The sequence below is a fragment of the Armigeres subalbatus genome, chromosome 2, assembly GCF_024139115.2.
Source record: "Armigeres subalbatus isolate Guangzhou_Male chromosome 2, GZ_Asu_2, whole genome shotgun sequence".
NCBI lineage: Eukaryota > Metazoa > Arthropoda > Insecta > Diptera > Culicidae > Armigeres > Armigeres subalbatus.
The window spans coordinates 120,167,430-120,186,087 of NC_085140.1; the positions used below are offsets into that span (position 1 = coordinate 120,167,430).

General features: G+C 37.9%; 2 protein-coding genes across 2 annotated transcripts; one reads left to right on the forward strand and one right to left on the reverse strand.

Annotated features, from left to right (window-relative positions):
• The first annotated feature begins 5,020 nt into the window (after nt 1-5,020).
• Nucleotides 5,021-6,460, forward strand: LOC134215025 (hatching enzyme 1.2-like). The gene is made up of 3 exons (XM_062694288.1): nt 5,021-5,411; nt 5,478-5,911; nt 5,967-6,460. Exons 1-3 carry the CDS (start codon nt 5,099-5,101, stop codon nt 6,051-6,053), a joined length of 834 nt encoding a protein of 277 aa, XP_062550272.1. The 5' UTR covers nt 5,021-5,098; the 3' UTR covers nt 6,054-6,460.
• Nucleotides 6,461-17,463: 11,003 nt separating this feature from the next.
• Nucleotides 17,464-18,279, reverse strand: LOC134209203 (uncharacterized). Its single transcript, XM_062685194.1, has one exon. The coding sequence runs from the start codon at nt 18,277-18,279 to the stop codon at nt 17,464-17,466; it is 816 nt and encodes a 271-aa protein (XP_062541178.1).
• Between the last annotated feature and the right edge of the window lie 379 nt (nt 18,280-18,658).

Sequence of the window (18,658 nt, forward strand, 5' to 3'; positions counted from 1 at the left end):
TGTAAATAATACCACGTCGCCAACCACGCAGTCTACGGAGGGTCCGCAAGTCATCTTCCACCTGATCGATCCACCTTGCCCGCTGCGCACCTCGACTTCTTGTGCCCGTCGGATCGTTGTCGAGAACCATTTTCACCGGGTTACTATCCGACATTTCGGCTACGTGCCCGGCCCACCACAGTCGTCCGATTTTCGCGGTGTGGACGATGGATGGTTCTCCCAACAGCTGATGCAACTCGTGGTTCATTCGCCTCCTCCACGTACCGTCCGCCATCTGCACCCCGCCATAGATGGTACGCAGCACTTTCCTTTCGAAAACTCCAAGTGCGCGTTGGTCCTCCACGAGCATCGTCCAGGTCTCGTGTCCGTAGAGGACTACCGGTCTAATGAGCGTTTTGTAGATTGTCAGTTTGGTACGACGGCGAACTCTATTCGATCGGAGCGTCATGCGGAGTCCAAAGTACGTACGATTTCCAGCCACTATGCGTCTCCGAATTTCTCTGCTGGTGTCATTTTCGGCAGTCACCAGTGAGCCCAAGTACACAAATTCTTCTACCACATCGATTTCGTCACCACCGATGCAAACTCGCGGTGGGTGGCTCACATTGTCGTCTCTTGAACCTCTTCCTATAATGTACTTTGTCTTCGACGTGTTGATGACTAGTCCGATCCGCTTAGCTTCCCTCTTCAGTCTGATGTAGGCTTCCTCCATCTTCTCAAAGTTACGTGCCATAATATCTATGTCGTCGGCGAAGCCAAATAGCTGGACGGACTTATTGAAAATTGTACCACTCGTGTTGATCCCTGCTCTTCGTATTACTCCTTCCAAAGCGATGTTGAATAGCAGACACGAAAGACCATCACCTTGCCGTAACCCTCTGCGCGTTTCGAAGGGACTCGAGAATGACCCTGAAACTCGAACTACGCACATCACCCGATCCATCGTCGCCTTGATCAACCGTATCAGTTTATCCGGAAATCCGTGTTCGTGCATTAGCTGCCATAGCTGGTTCCGATCGATTGTATCATATGCGGCTTTGAAGTCGATGAATAGATTATGTGTGGGCACGTTGTATTCGCGGCATTTCTGCAGTACTTGGCGAATGGCGAACACCTTCTACCGTGGTCCGTGGTGGAGGGTTCGCCCATAAAACCCGCCTGGTACTGCCCCACGAACTCCTTTGCAGTTGGTGCTAGTCGACGGCATAAAATTTGGGAGAGTACCTTGTAGGCGGCGTCCAGCAATGTGATTGCGCGGTAGTTGCTACAATCTAGCTTATCGCCCTTTTTGTAGATGGGACACACGACACCTTCCATCCACTCCTGCGGCAAAACTTCCTCCTCCCAAATCTTGGTAATGACCCAGTGCAGCGCTCTAGCCAGTGCCTCACCACCGTGTTTAAATAGCTCTCCTGGTAGTTGGTCAACCCCAGGGGCTTTGTTGTTCTTCAGCCGGCCAATCTCCTCCTGGATTTCCTGGAGATCCGGAGCCGGTAAAATTATCACCATACCGCCATCTTCGTCTGCCACATCGCCATTCAGGTGTTCTTCGTAGTGCTGCCGCCACCTTTGGATCGCCTCACGCTCGTTCGTGAGAAGGTTCCCGTTTATCTCCTTGCATATATCACGCTGTGGCACGTGGCCCTTACATGAACGATTTAACTTCTCATAGAACTTTTGTGTGTTATTAGCGCGATACAGTTGCTCCGTCTCTTCACGGTCTCGATCTTCCTGCTGGCGCTTTTTCCTCCGGAAAATCGAGTTTTGTCTGTTCCGCGCCTGTTTATATCGTGCCTCGTTCCCCTCGTGCGGTGTTGCAGCAAACTCGCCCATGCTGCATTATTCTCTTCCACTAACTGCTCACATTCGCCGTCATACCAGTCGTTTCTCTGATCCGGGGGCACCGTGCCAAGTGCAGCGGTTGCGGTGCTACCAATGCACTATGGTCCAGGATACAGATTTACGCGGAAAGATGAATTTTACGCCGAAACTATATTTTTTAGAAAAAACTGTTGTTCTACAAAATTGTTCGAAATAGTAAGGCCATCATTATGGTTCTACCAAAAAATAGGGTGGCCCATTTTTTTTTATTTCTTGGAATACTGACATTTTATGATCTACAAAGTTGTAGCGTAGCTTATGCCAATCAATTTTTCCTAAAAACCCTTTTCCTGTAGCTTTTAAGTTGGCTGATTTAGAGCAATTTTACCTAATTGGATTAGGGTGTACCTCAAAAAAAAAAAACAGTATTTTTAATCTAATTTTTTTGTTTTAGATTTCTCGTGTCTTCAGGTGACTTTTAGAGCTCAAAAAAATGCAACTTTTGGTGGGTAAATATGCACAATATCTTTTTCCGATCAAAAGTTATAATCGTTTTTCTGTCAAAATTACATTTTTTTCATAAGTTGATATCTCCGGTTAGGGCAGACCAAAATAATATGTTCACACGGCATTTGAAAGATAAATTAATATTCTTTATTATGTCAAAAAATTGGGGGTATGTTATTTTTTTATCTCAAGTTTTACCAATTTTACTAAAGATATATTTTGTCAAGTAAATTGTTATAACTCGATAACGGATGAAGATACAGACGATGTTCTTATAGCAAAACACGCGTTTTGAAAAGCTCCAAAAGTCTTCAGATTCGCGAAAAATGAAAAATAAAAAATCTACAGCTTTAACACTTTTCATAAGTTTTATCATTATCGACCTATTGCAAGTTTTACCAGAAAAGATGCATTTACGGTCTAAACTATACTTTTAAGAAAAATAATTTGTTCTACAAAGTTGTTCTGGATACTTGGGCCCTTATTATAGAGTTATCGAAAAATACGGTGAGCCATTTTATAAAAATGTGATTTTTTTATTTTGCGGAATATTGACGTAAAATGTTCTACAAAGTTGTAGCGCAGCTTTTTCCAATCAACTTTGCTATATAGACTTTTTATGTAGCTCTTAATCTCACTTGTTTAGAGTAATTTTACTTACCAGGATTAGGGTCTACCTCAAAAAACAAGATTTATGATCTGCTCATTTCATTTTTTATTTTTCACGGATGTCACCTTCTGAAGACTTTTGGGGCTTTTCAAAACGCGTGTTTTGCTTTAAGAATATCGTCTGTATCTTCTTCCGTTGTCGAGTTATATCAATTTATTTGAAAAAACATGATTTTAGTAAAATTGGTGAAACTTGAGATAAAAAAATAACATATCCCCAATTTTTTGACATAATGAAGTATATTAATTTCTCTTTTAGATGCCGTGTGAACATATTTTTCTGGTCTGCCCTAACCGGAGATATCAACTTATGAAAAAAATGTAATTTTGACAGAAAAATGATTATAACTTTTGATCAGAAAAAGATATTGTGCATATTCACCCATCAAAAGTTGCATTTTTTTGAGCTCTAAAAGTCACCTGAAGACGACTTTTTCGAGAAATCTGAAACCAAAAAATTAGATCAAAAATACTGTTTCTTGAGGTACACCCTAATCCAATTAGGTAAAATTGCTCTAAATCATCCAACGCAGAGCTACAGAAAAAGTGTTTTTAGCTAAATTGATTGGAATAAGCTGCGCTACAACTTTCTAGAACGTAAAATGTCAATATTCTGAGAAATAAAAAAATATTTTCTAATTTTTTTATATGATGGGTTACCCTATTTTTTGGTAGAACCATAATGATGGTCTTACTATTTCGAACAATTTTGTAGAACAACATTTTTTTCTAAAAAATATATTTTTGGCGTAAAATTCATCTTTCCGCGTAAATCTGTATCCTGGACCATAGTGCAATGGCGGATCGAATATCTCTCCAGCCATCTTCAAGAGATGCTGCGCCTAGTTGCTCTCCCGTTGGGAGTGCCACTTCGAGCTGCTGCGCGTATTCTTGGGCTAGTCTACCGTCTTGTAGCCGCCCAATGTTAAGCCGCGGCGTCCGACTTCGACGCGTGTTGTACACCGTCGAGAGTTTTGAGCGCAGTCATACTGCAACGAGGTAGTGGTCGGATTCAATATTCGCACCTATAGTGGTGCAACTGTACCAATAGTGGCGAGTCTCATAAGAAACAAATGGATAGCACCACTATAGGAACCAAAATTAATTTTTACCGCCACTAAAGGAGCTGATGATAAATGATGATAAATGACATCTATCTCATTTTTGTTAGCAAATTTATTAGTTTATCTATTGACTAAGATAATAAAGCAGTAAATTTCCCATAATTATCAATTTTAAAAAAATATTTTCTTTTGTAGATCTACTAATACCTCCACTATTGGTACCGTTACCCTAAATTAAATTAAATTGAAAATATTTTTTTTTACAATTTTGTCACCAATTCACCAAGGGGGTGATAAAATCTGGATATTACTGTATTGCAATTACATATCCTTCACTGCAGCCGATCCTCGTCCTTACAGAATCTGCCAGCGTGATTGCACCGTCGTTGTGTAGGAGTGATAGCTATTAAGAAGAAGTTTTTCGCAAATTTAGTATCAATTTGTCTATTTCGGAAACATGTGCTGTGCATGTGCACAGCCAAGTTAATTACAAATTTCTCGCAAAGGATTCATTATTACTGAGCTGTCATACCCCACAGTAGCGTTTTATCACGCGTCCCCCTCATATAATAATTATGATTTGGTATGATAATTTTGGTGATTGCAAAACTTTTTACCATGAACCAAAAATGAACAGAGTTTGTAATCTCATGCCAGCAAAAAGTAGCTATTTACCTCTGTGCGTCGAGCAATTTTACACCCGCTATCAAAACGGGTTCACAAATACGTTATCAGAGTTGCATCATTGATGCGCTGTTGTTAACACTGACCTAGATCTCCCCTTTTTCACACGTGCCGAACCTCGGAACATGATGTCGCCCATTATTGACGCCACGCGCCGGTATGTAATCAAATTTAATTAATTGAACCTTTTATCATCAAGCTCTCGTTATTCGGTATGCTCCCACTCGATGGCGCTTCCTTCGGGTTAATGGCGATATGATGGCTTGATCCATCAGCCGTAGTGACAGTGTTCCGATGGGTAGATTTTCCATCAATTATTCAGTCAGAACGTCACGGTAATTCTAAGCGGAAGGATGTTCCTAATCGCTGGTCTCATGGTTCTGCAGTTAGCGTCAGTCCACTGTGCGCCCATTGGAGATAAGGAAGAACCTTTTGATTTCGAATTTTCTCAGCTGGGCGAAGAAATGTATCTCGCTGAGATGAGGAATCAAACCGAAAAAATACTGGAAGTGTGGGGCGATGAGGATATTGATGTTAATCCGGAAGAAATAGGACCGTTAGTTCAAGGTGATTTGTATCAACCTGTACTTGAGAAAAATGCTGTGAAATTCAAAAGTAGAAAGTGGAAAAATGCAGTAGTGCCGTACAAAATAAGTGACAATTTCGGTAAGAGACGTTAAACAAAAGTCATTTTTGAGCAATAATTTTATTTGGTTATTATTATTTTTAAAGGTTCCAGTGAAAAACAACGAATCCTGTCGGCTTTTAAACTGTTTCGACAGAAAACCTGCATTCGATTCGTTGCAAGATCCAGCCAAAAGGATTTCATTTCAATCGAGAAATCATCCACCGGTTGCTGGTCGACGGTTGGCCGTGCAGGAGGTCGACAGGTAGTCAACTTACAGAGTTCCTGTTTCCGGACAATCGGAACGGTGCTACATGAATTGATGCATGTGCTGGGATTTCTTCACGAGCATACGCGCCACGATAGGGACCAATTTGTGGATATCAACTATCTGAATGTTCGATTTGATGCAATTGGGAATTTTTGGAGAGATTCTAAGGGACGAACCAGCACATTCGGAACTAAATATGACTTGGGCAGTGTGATGCACTATTCGAAAAAGGCATTCAGCTGGAATGGATTTCAAACAATTGAACCCAAGGTAACTTGGTACACCGTATGCTTATTCATAATCATCAACGATTTTTGGCTTTTAGGTGAAGTTTTCTGGAAAAATAGGTCAGCGAAATGGATTTTCTAGCAGTGATATAAAACGAATCAAAACAATGTATTGTAATGGATGAATTACATGGGAAATAAGTTTGTAGCAGATTTCAAACAAAATACTGTAATCCAGGGTCAAACGGGTCAGTGGGTGACAAAAACCGTGAGAGTCCAGACCAGAGAGTCTGTTTCATATGAAAATTGAAAATGATATATATAATACATGTATTAATGAAAAACACTTTAGTGAACATCAGCACGATTTAATAATATCGCAAAAAGCACGATATTAAAAAAACTAAAAAAAATCAATCAACTCAAGTTAGATACATTAAAGAGTATGTCAGAGTATTATCTGACTTGTTTTTTTCAACTTAAATATAAGCTAAACTGTATCTAACTAAAATTAATTTTGTAAATAATTTAATAATTATGCCAGTTTTAGAAATTTATTCTTTAAATATAGAAATATTATACATTCTTGCATGGATATTTTCTTCTTAATAGTTTTCTGTTTATTTATGTAAGAAATAGGGGTCAAGAAATATGTTCAGAAAATTATCCATCCCTCAAATGATAAATTATAGCATCTGGAACATTTCCGGAAGGTGGCTGGGTTTGATTCCGGTCTAGGAAATTTTCGGGTCGGAAGTTTTCTCGACTTCTCTGGGGAAAAAATATCATCGTGTAAGCCTCATGATATACAAACGCAAGAATAGTAACTTGGCTTGAAACCGTGCAAGTAATAACTGTGGAAGTTGGCAGGCGCCAATATCCCAAGTGGGTATAAGGTAACACAATAAGGTAAAGAAAGAGCAAACATAAAGCTAATTTATCCCATCTTGACATTGACCGCATATGAGTCCCATTATTGTGGAAATGGGGAATCATATGCGATAATTTTCCAGGGTTAGGGACAAAAGGTAAAAGGACGAAGAGACAAAAGGTCGAGAGACAAAAGATAGAAAAAGAAAAGGTCAAAGGGACAAATGGGCGAAAATGAACAAAAGGTCGAAAAGGAACAAAAGGTCGTAAGGGAACAAAAAGGTTGAAAAGAACTTCCTTTATTTTCTTCTCTTCCTTCTTGTTTCTATCTTACTTCTTCCCCTTTCTTTTTCCTTCTTCTTTCTTCCATCTACTTTCTTGTTCTTCTTCATTCTCCCTTCTACTCGCTTCCTTGTTGCTCCTTCTTTCTTCCTTATTTCTACTTCTTTTTTTCTGTATCCCTTTTTCCTTCTTCTTTCTGTTTTCTTCCTTCTTGTTTTTCTTTCATATTCTTTATTCCTTTTTTCGTCTTCCTTCTTCTCCCTTCCTTTCTATCTCCCTCCTGGTATCTTCCTTCTTCCTTTTCACTTCTCTCTTCTTCCTTGCTCATTTTTTTGACGTTGGACTTACGTCTTTCTTTACTATACTGGGTGTCATTTAGATTTTTGGAAATCTAGAGCGTTACGCTGGAAGGGAAGATTTTGAACGTTACTAACGCCTTTATCTTTCGATGGATTTTGAAGATTTATATATCAATCGATTCGGACAATCTCCAGCAATTTGCCTATTTCACTGAAACTTAAGATTATTAACGATAAACTATTGAAAATTTCAATTCTTGTCAAAGCCAACAAAAATTTCATATGTAACCAATCCCGTGCATTCCTAACACGGACATCAGAATGCGATATGTCACAGGCCTTCGGGTCCGTCGGAAGATTTTCTTTGTGTATAAAAGAAGCAGTGCCTGCCGCGTGCGAGTCATTACAATTTGTGACAGCAGCGCGTACTGACGTGCTTTTAGCTCGCGCATTTTTCGTTTCGTTCGTTCGTTCGCTGTGTTTACCTACACAGCGACAGCATGCAGTCACCAGCGGTAGAACTGCCGGTGGGTCTGCGAATATGCATGAAAGAAGTGGGCGAATTTTTTTTGTCATTCTGTGCTTGATGATGGTCGCGTGCAATGGTGTCGGTTGCGATGGATGCAATCGCCCATCGCATCGCTCGGAGTTCGGTGGTGGATGAAGAAGAATAAAATTAGAGAGATTTGGTCTGCTCATTCAGGTGATTGGTTTCATAATAAGATATTTTATGAGACGTTTCGTGGTGGTCCGGTTATTTACATTTGATGTTTTGTTTTGGAATGATTCTGCGTGAACATTTCGTTAGGTCCGAACACAAAAACATGTTTGAAACGTTTTACTTTTCATTCGTGTTTTCTTCAGCGTTTCATGCTTAGAATGCAATGGTATGAATAATCTAACGACACGTTTTAAGAATCGTCTGAAAAACTTTGTTTGAAAGCCATGGTAGCTGGAAAGTAAAATAGGGAGAATTGATGATGGGACTCATCGGAATTTTATACCCGAAATTACCAAACAAACGGCCTCTCACTAATTGTCAAAGTAGATAAACACGAGAAAAACAGCTGTTTCAATCTGTCTCATAAAATGCCTTATTCAAATGATCCCGGGATGAGTACGAGTCATGTCATATGACTGACCATATGTTAAGTTGTGCTTGGTACTAAACGACATGTACATTAGGGGCCATCCAGAAACCACGTGGTCATATTTTTGAAGATTTTCAACCCCCCTCCCCCCATGTGGTCTATCGTGGTCATTTGGCAGACCCCCTCCCCCCCCCCCTCTTTGACCATGTGGTTTTTTTTTCAAGCACAAAAATTAAAAAAAAAAACCTATGTAACTAAAACATATGGTTAATCCGATCAATTTTGAAGATGGACAATTTCAACTGATTCAAAATCAAACTAAAACCCAGCATGGAAATTATAAATTTTCATTATTTCGAAGATTCTATTTTTCTCTAATAAATAATCTAGAGCTGGCTCATCTCTCAAAATTTCTAATTCTTCATTGAAATTTTATTTTGATATTGACTCGTGGAATCCAATGATGCCATACTAAACATATTTTCTCGTTCACTCTGATGTCTTTCGAATAATTTCCCAAGGAACTTCTATTCCATATCTCGAATATGCTTCAGTCAATGGTGGACTCATAGAAGAATGAATATATTATAGATCAATTATCATTTTGGAGTTCGGATCATTCGATTTATCCAATTAACCAAATTATGAATGATGTATGATATAATATCCCATTAGGTCCATTGGGTTGATATGGCAATTGTTATTTGTACAAGCTACTACAGACTTTTTAGTTAAAAAATTATGTTGAGCTTTTTAATGGAATGTCTTTACTTGTCATAAGACGAGTTTGTACCTTCCCATTTAATTCCACCACTTGATTGTACCTTGACAGATACGTATTTCGACCTCAACAGTAAGGTCGTCTTCAGTGTTTCGTACTTGACTCGACTTAGGTTATACAAAACTTTTAGGTTTTAAAAAACGTCCTGGAAGTCGTAATGTTTGAACTACTTAATCATTCAAGTCAGTGCTTCTAAGGCCCTACAAAAAAGGCATAGTCATTGTGCAGCTTGATGTTGACTCAAGATAATTTTGGGTACCTTGTCTCTTAGATCTCATGTTAATGGAAATTAGGATCATATGCTTATTTCATCGGATTGGGTACATACCGATGATGAGGACATTACAAATGTCATGATTGATCACCCGAGAAGTCGTGGGCTGAACTTGAGAGCAATCACTGGCTTAACGTTCAGGATGACCCATCTTATCTGAGTGTTCAGAATGATTCAAACATTTCAACTTCATTTGCATGCTCTTAGAATCGAAATCTTCCCAAAGTTTCGGATAACTGAGTCAGTCAAATTTGAGCTCCCATATTTTTTTCTGTAAAACCAATATCTAGATGAACAATTTTGCTCAAGAAAATGGTGGTCTAGCTCTCTTTTGTGATTTAATAGCCAATCTAAAACGCTGGGCATATATGACCCATCCGTCCTGAAAGGGTTGAGATTTGTTTTGGAATTCAATTTCAATCGTTATTATAACACTAATTATTACCCTAGAATGTTTTAGGAATTGGAGTGTTTTTTTCTGGAACACTGCCACTTTTTTTCATATCGCCGGACTCTTCTTAGTTCTAGTTATGAATTTAAAAAGCATTTTATTTAGAATTTCATGTTGATTTTTTAAATGCAAACTTCTCTATGTCATAACCTTTTTCATACGCACTACTAGAATTTTGTGCATTATTGATCGAAAAATTTAAAAAATGCACCTAAATGTTCTAATTAGGTGCATTATTAAATTTTTCGATTAATTAGCCTAATTATTTAATATCATAAGAACAAGGCTTCTTAATCCTAAATAATTGCCTGCATGTATTGCTTGGATGAATTTTAAATTCCAAGATCTTCCTAATTTTCAAGAATAATTATTCTGGAGTTGCAAGGGAAACCCTTCAGAATAATTAGAAGAAATTCTTCGGAGTCTCCACGGAAAAATCTTCAGTATTTCAACGATTTTTTTTCGAAATTCTGTGGAAAAGTTCCTAAAAAAGGTTCGGTAGAAATTTTGAAGAACTAGAAGAATCCTAAATGCATGAAAATTCCAATAAACATCAAATTCCGAAGAACTTCCGGCATAAATTAGAAAAAAAAATCCAGCTTACTTTTTTTACAGAATCTCTAAAGATTTTTTTTCAAAATCCTGGGCAACTTTAATGAATCTTCAAAGGAAATTCTTCTAAATTTCCAATGGAATTTTTTTTCGTTTTCAAAATAAATTCTTAGAAAACTTCAGCAGTTTTTTTAATTTCCAAAAGAAATTATTCGGAATATGCCAAAATGTTTCCGATGGAAATTCCTAAGATTTTCCAGTAGAAAATCGAGAAAAAGTTCATCTAAAACACCCATAATGAATTTCCGAGGATATTTCGATGTTTTACAAGTGGAAATAACGAAAAAATTGCACTTTTGTAGTACTTGTGAAGGTTGTACTTTAGAAGCAATTCCAATAGGAATTCTTTAGAAAATTAAATCAAAATTTTAAAGATTTTCTGATGTGAAAATTCCTTAAAATTTTTAAATCATTTCTTGTGCTTCTTTGCATGGTAAAGATTTAAAGCAATGTTTAGCTGAACCTACAAAGAAATCAAAATGACTTTCCGAAGAAGAATGAATTTCCCATGAAATTTTGGAAGAATTTATGGTGCAAATTAAAAAAACACGAACCTTGAGAATTCTAAAGATTTATTCTTTGAAAATCCAAAGTATTTTTTGAAGATAATCCATAGACTCTTCCGTGGAAATTCTAAATAATGCCTCGAATAAAAGAATACTTGGAAAATTTAAAAAAAATGTGATAGAATTCACAAAGAGCGTAAAAATTCTTATTTCAAAATTACAAATTTGAAAAAAAAATCCAAAAACAAAAAATCAACGTTAATATCAAAGTGTTTCATGTGGCATTAGCTATTTAATTTCTCATGAAAATTCAGAAGATTTTTTCTTGAAAAATTTAGAAGTCTTCTTCTTCTTCTATGGCTCCGTATTCCAACTGGAAGTTGGTCTGCTTTTCAACTTAGTTTATTCTATTAGCATTTCCTCAGTTATAAATTGAAAGTTTTAAATGCCAGCAATTGTACGATTATATATCTTGTGTAGCAAGTACGAAGGATACATTATACCTAGGGTGTCGACAATGTTTGACACCCGAAAACATCCTAGACAGGAACGAGAATCGAACTCGTCATCTCCGGATTGGCAATCCTATGCCTTTGCTCGTAAGGCTAACTGGAGACTAAACATTTTGAAGTGCACTCCTAAAATGCTCGAAAAACTTTTTTGGAAATGAAATAGAATTTCTGGTGAAGATTCGGAAGAACTTGTCGAAGAAATTCATTAGAATGTAAAAAATATGAAAATATGAACATTTTTTTCCACCAAAAATTATATGTATTTCCCACGAGACTGTTTTGAATTTTCAGACAGAATTCACATGGAATTTTTTTCGGCATTTACACTGGCGATATTTTGTTTTTTTTCATGACCAATTTGTAGCAAAATTTTCCAGAGAAAATTGTTCAAAAACATTCTGAATGCTAGCACTTTATCAGGATTGTATGAAGTAAGGTCAAAGTTTTTACAGGAAATTTTTTACTGGATTTTTCCTGAATATCCACAAGACATTCTTTTGAAGATTTTTCTTGAATTATTGTAAAAACATGAACAGTTTTCAAAATTGTAGCTGTAGTCCGCTGATGCAAAAGTGTCGGCGGCGTGATGCCAAAAACCATCTGCGGCGGAATTTTTAGAAAATATTTTTTCATTTTTCTTTCCCAATTTTTTTTGGTGAAAATTGAGACTGAAACGCAACCTGCTTTTTCGTTTATTTTTTTTTTTTATGGAAATAGGATCTAAAGCTAAGTTGGCCAAATAACTCAGATATGCATCGGCGTTGCGACCGACGCTGCGTTACCGGGTTTTCTCGATGCTTAATGCTAAATTCATTTTAACACTGAGTTGAAAAGACGCTACGTGGGCATCGGCCCTAAGATGCGCTTTGCGTTTAATGATTAAATCATTAAATTTTGATGATTTGTATTTTTTACACCGCTATTGTTATTTACCAAAAGTGTTAAAAAAAACCACGTGGTTCGAGAGCAACACCCCCCTCCCCCCATGTGGCTTATCGTGGTCATTTTCCGAACCCCCCCCCCCCCCCTATATGACCACGTGGTTTCTGGACGGCCCCTTCTTCTTCTTCTTCTTCTTATTGGCATTACATCCCCACACTGGGACAGAGCCGCCTCGCAGCTTAGTGTTCATTAAGCACTTTCACAGTTATTAACTGCGAGGTTTCTAAGCCAGGTTACCATTTTTGCATTCGTATATCATGAGGCTAGCACGATGATACTTTTATGCCCAGGGAAGTCGAGACAATTTCCAATCCGAAAATTGCCTAGACCGGCACCGGGAATCGAGCCCAGCCACCCTCAGCATGGTCTTGCTTTGTAGCCGCGCGTCTTACCGCACGGCTAAGGACGACCCCTTAAAACATGGTTATACTATAACAGTTCTGATTTCATATTAAAAAAATCAACTACACTGATGAAAATAAAAATTAGATTAAAATAATTACATTCATTTATTTGCAGAAGGTATTAGCAATTAAAGATGCACAATCAGCAATAGTGTTAATATCCATTTTAGATTAGAAAATTTTGCTGAATTACATGTAAATGTTTTAAAAAAATCCACAAAAAATAATTTCCAGAAGAATATTTAAATAAACTTTATCTTATACTTTGTTTTTCATTTTCTGAGAAATTGTATCATTAAACTTGACGTAGACATGGAGTTTGGAATCAAAACATTATATAATTTTTCGTTGATGTATTAGCAGTATCTCCTCTGTTATAGTAAGGTCACTGCTCCTTGAATTGTTTCTTATTGTTGTGATTTTTTTTCATCAGTAAGCACGCATGGTAGCAAAAAGAAGCAACGAAATTGGTACTGCATTTCTTTATTTTGAAAACGGGACAGTTCCCACAAAATGGCACATTTTGCCCAAGTCTGAAAATTTTATAAATAGAATTGTTTAACTTCAAATACTATCATCAATAAGAGATCTATAAATGCCCTACACTTGCTTGAGTAAATAAGGGCTTAATAGTTAAAAACAAAGCAATTCTTATTATGTATTTAATTATTAGTTTAATTCCAGAAGTTTTGAATACACAAATTGCTAATAATTCTACACAGCATGGAAGTTGTCTTTCCAATATCAATCCCTATAATCAAACTCTATAGATCCAAAAGTTAAAAGTTAAATGTAAATACGTTACGTTTATACAAGTCCTACGTTTACTCGCGGTTATGTTGAAAACATTACCCATTGCTCGTTTTTTCTTTTTTTGTCTTTTCTCCGTTCTTATTATTTCTATTTTTTCATTCCTTCTTCCGTATTCCTTCTTCTTTTTTCCTTTCCTCTTCCTTCTTTCTTCGATTTTCTTCCTTCTTTCTTTTTCGTTCTTTCTCTCTTCTTCCTTCTTCCAAGTAGCCATCGAGCAAGTAAGAATAGTGCGTGTTTTAGTCGTCGAGATGGTTACTATGTAATAAATAACCAATCAAGTAAGCCACTTTTTTATTGTTTACGTAACAGTTGTACTGAAAACGTACATTAAGGACTATTTTAAATTAATTCAAACTAATAGTGGAACAAGGCGGAGCAGAACAAAACACTGTGCATTCGCTAGCTTAAAACCGAACCTTTCAGATGGTGACTAGCCTGGCCCAGGAAACAAAAAGTTGATTAATTCCACGGGGCACCTCCCAGGATTGTGTCTTTGGGTGAGAAAATCAATCTCTGAAAATTTCAGCTCAATTGCTTGTTGCTGTAGAATACCAACTGCCGTTTTTGCAATTCTGAGGTCAATCGAGCAATCAGAACGAATTTCCAGATTGAATGAGTGATGGAGGTGTATTTTCCTATATATTTAGGATGAAATCCCCATACAAACTTCAAATCAAATGCGCCAGCTTATGCAACAAGCGATTGAGCTGAAATTTTCAGAGATTGATTTTCTCACCCAAAGACACAATCCTGAGGGGTGCCCCGTGGAATTCGACAACATTTTTTTCTTCTCATACTAAGCTGGGCCAGTCTAATGGTGACTGTTTAGCTTGCCACTTCTTGCCGCTTTTAATGGTGTGTTGATGTGGAAATTGACTATTTTTTCTAAAGATTCCTCAATAACTTTGACAGGTTTCAATAGATCAAAGTAGTCTTCTAGACAAACATGTTTTTTGTCATTATGAGCAACTTTCTAGAATAAACCATGCTGTTAAAATCTATTTCAAAAAAGTTATGCTCCAAGTAACATTCTCTATAACATTGCAGAGGACAATCATTAGTTTTGTACATCTGCGTAAATTTTATACTCCATCTCGCCCGTCAAGGTGGATAGATCATTGATATTTTCTTATCAAGGGGAAGCCTAAGAAATATACTTCAACTCTTCTGAAGACACCATGACTCTAAAATGTAGTTTTTAGGTCGAAAACTAAAAAACGCACGTTTTGGGGGCTTTTGAACTAGTGTGATTGGTACTTCGCATACCTGAAGGAATAAAATAGACCCCATCTCGCAGTCCTTAGCCTCTTACCCAGCAACTCCTAACCCTACCTCCCCGTGGTGCTGGCCGGGATACGAGTAACTTTAGGGAAGATCAGGTAACCAACCCCTGTGGGAACATGTTAGGAGCGGCTGATCATCGTCCAAGTGCCAGCGAGGGACTCTAAGTGAAACTGTGCACCATGATCCACCGGGAATAAGGAGGAATGGTCCTCCGAATGTTTAGCGGGTTTGGTGTCAGGACCTGCAAGCCATCCTTAAAAAAACATACGCAACGAACAATCAACAAGAGAGTACCGACCGGAACCATCGGCGATGACCGCTGCGACGAAAAGATGATGATAGGACGCATCCTGGAACGTGAGTACGACAGCTGCCCAACCCATAATGTTAAAATCATCATAGGAGATTTGAACGCTCAGGTTGGTCAAGAGGAGGAGTTTAGACCGACTATTAAGAAGTTCAGCGCCCACCGGCCTCCCAGAATATGGCCATTCGCAGCTCTGCCGCTAACCGCAAGTCAGACTTATCTGTATATGGCGCTCATATACAGATAAGTCTGACTTGTGGTTAGCGGCAGAGCTTCTACTTCCAACATACAGTCACTCTCAAAATTGAGCGTACAGTATGGATTAGTTGACTGCATTCGAAAATTTCTAAAGAAATTAAATGGTTGGCTCGGATGTTTTTAATGCTTTTCAATATTCATCCCTTCCTTCAATGCATGCGTACATAAAATTGTTAAAAAAAATTCTCTAAAGTTTATTTATATGAAAATCATCTCAAAATACGCCTATTCAATGTGACAAAATTGAGCGTACAGCGAATTTTTTTTCTATAAAATTTCTTATTATAAACACGATCGGATTAATGTATTTTAATATTGTTTTTTCATGATTATATTTATCTAATCTAATCTAATCTCATACTTGCGTAGCCAATACTTGAAAGCATCCTGGAAAATGACGGTTTCTGGTCATTTTTCTTTTCATATGGCCAGGCCAACTACGCAGTATGTACCGCAGAGATGACTCGTAGATATTGAGCGACTTCAGGAATACCTAATGTCACTTAATAGCTTGGAATCGAGGGGAAAGGACGAAAGCGTGGACTTCCCGTACCAAACGCGTCCAATAATATATGTACCTAATATATAATAAAAATCGTGTACGTGTTTATGTATGATGTTTATCTGTATGTGTGTATATGAGTGTGTATGTGTGTTTATATGTGTACACTGATAGACAAAAGTATTCGTCATTCGTTACTATGAAAACATGACGAACACTCACGTCCATCAGTGTATGTATGTATTTGTGTATATATGTGAATGTGTCTGTGTTTTTGTGTGGGTGCATGCGTGTTTAAATAAATTTACAGGTTTTCAAAACCTTACCTCTCCTCAATAATTCTGACGCTGAACATGTTTGAGCATTTACATAGGCTGGATCGCAATATTAGAAAGGGCATTGCCCTTGATAACAATCGATCAGCCCTAGCAAGCACGAACATGCGCACGTCTTCAGGATCTGCAGCACTTTTTTATACACTACACTTTTTTTTTCGACCGCGGTCACTGCACTGCACAATGGTCGGATTCGTCGAAATTCACGACATAAATCGATAACTCGAAAACTATTAGCGCTAGAGTTTTGACGTCTTCAGAAGAAATTATCTACAAGAAGAGATCTATTTTTGGGGTGAGTTACCATTAGGGTGGTCCTTTTGTGATAATTTTTTCCAAAAGTATTTTTTTATTCTTTTGAATTAGGGGTTCGTTCTATTCTACAAAGTGATAGAGAATTTAATTCTAAGCATTTTTGCTTATATAATGTATGTTTTATCTCATATAGGTGGTGTTTTATGATCAAATTACTTAATTTCCATAGGGTGGTCCCGAAAAAACAGTGTTTCCCTTATATTTTTTAAAATTCAAATTATATTCCATAAATATCTTAGCATCGCTTCAAGGCCTTTCAATTGCGCATCTTTTGGTTACTAAAGGAGGTGGCTAGCTCATTTCTTTAGAATGTTATGGAAGCTTTTCCATTAAAAAATATCATTTTTTTAATCCTTCTGCTGTCGTTAGTAGCAAATATTAGCAAAAAATTCAATCGTACTGCAAAACTATACAATCAAGCCTATCAAATCCATGGTACCGTATGCGTGATAATGTTTGCACCATAAGGCAAGGTAAACATTTAAAAAAAATCTCACAAATTTTGGTTTAATTTTTTTTTATTAATTCAAAGGGGAAATGTTTCTTATAGTCTTAATAATATTAATCATCAATTGAATTTCCATTTGCTGCAATTATGGCCTCCACACTCTTCCGGAACGCTTCCGTCTTAATTATATAGGATGGATCCATGTCTCTTCAGGTACGGGTCAATGTTTGCCTGAGGCTTGTTGTACTCGGATGGCGTTTAGAACAGGCCTTGGCCTTCATGACGCGCCATACAGAGTATTCTAGCGGATTAAGATCGGGACTGGATGGTGGCCATATTTCCTTCGCCCAGAACGGCAGATGTTCCTGCAACCACAACCACGCGGTTCGAGGTGTGGCAAGGAGCCCCGTCTTGTTGAAATACAACATTTGGCTTCGATCCGTACTGCTTTTTGATCCACGGAAGAACATACTTACTTAAAATCCCGATGTAGACCTCCGTGTTCACCTTGTCGCCTTCTGGAATGAACACCGGGTCCATTTTTTTGCCATCGGAAGCCACCAATCCAAACACTATAACGCTAGCAGGATGCTTTGTCAGATACACGTTTTTATACTCGTCGGCCACGTCTTTTACTGGAAGAGAGCTAATATACCGGTCGGTTCTAGAATTTGAAACGGGATCGACAGTAAACATGCTCTCGTCGGTGAACAGGATTACCGGATTTTTGCGCTTGAGGAAGTTTAAAATTTTCTGACATCGTTCGACTCGTAGCTCCCGGATACGGTTGGTAATCATGTGAGTTTTTTTTCGTGCCCTCGATTTCGCCCCGCAATCTTCCTTCACGATCTTCCGTACCGTAAAGTCGCTGATTCCGTGTTCCTTCGCCATTTTCCTCATTGAACGCACTGGATTCGTCCGAATCTTTCTTTTGATGGCTGCAATAACCCTCGGGACCCGAGCTGACCTCGGACGACCTTTGGACACCTTCGCGGACAGTTGTCCTTTCTTTTCTCGGTCTAAAACTCTTTTCACGGTCCACCGGGACACTCCTACGGCGATCGAAATGTCTTTTTGCGACATTTGCGCGTGGAACAAATCACGAATGCGCTGCCACTTCGTCATGGTGTAGCTGTCAAACTAAGTAAATCGTTTCCTTTTATGCACACACACTATTATATGAGCTACAGCTTACGTGCATGCAAAGAAAATCAAGATATTACATGCACAAGTCAAATGGGACGCTTATTTCGACGATGGTGCAAACATTATCACGCATACGGTATTTCGTTTGTCCATCTTTGTCCACTTTTGTTTGATGATCTAAACAAGAAAAAAACTTTGTCAGACCCTCGTTTTTCTCCTCGCAACTTTTTTATGGAAAACTTTTTTGTGTATGAAGCGTGACGTTTAGCTTGACCTTTTTCCTTATGGGCCAAACACAATGGATACGTTTGCGTGCGTTTTGACAGTTTTCCCAGTTCAATAAATCAGCCAGGAACGA

Bases quoted from the DNA above. Each gene is read 5' to 3' on its own strand.
- LOC134215025 (XM_062694288.1), top strand. From the start codon at position 5,099: ATGTTCCTAATCGCTGGTCTCATGGTTCTGCAGTTAGCGTCAGTCCAC. The intron at 5,412-5,477 runs GTAAGAGACGTT...TTATTTTTAAAG, and splicing joins CAAAATAAGTGACAATTTCG to GTTCCAGTGAAAAACAACGA. The intron at 5,912-5,966 runs GTAACTTGGTAC...TTTGGCTTTTAG, and splicing joins TTCAAACAATTGAACCCAAG to GTGAAGTTTTCTGGAAAAAT.
- LOC134209203 (XM_062685194.1), bottom strand. From the start codon at position 18,279: ATGACGAAGTGGCAGCGCATTCGTGATTTGTTCCACGCGCAAATGTCG.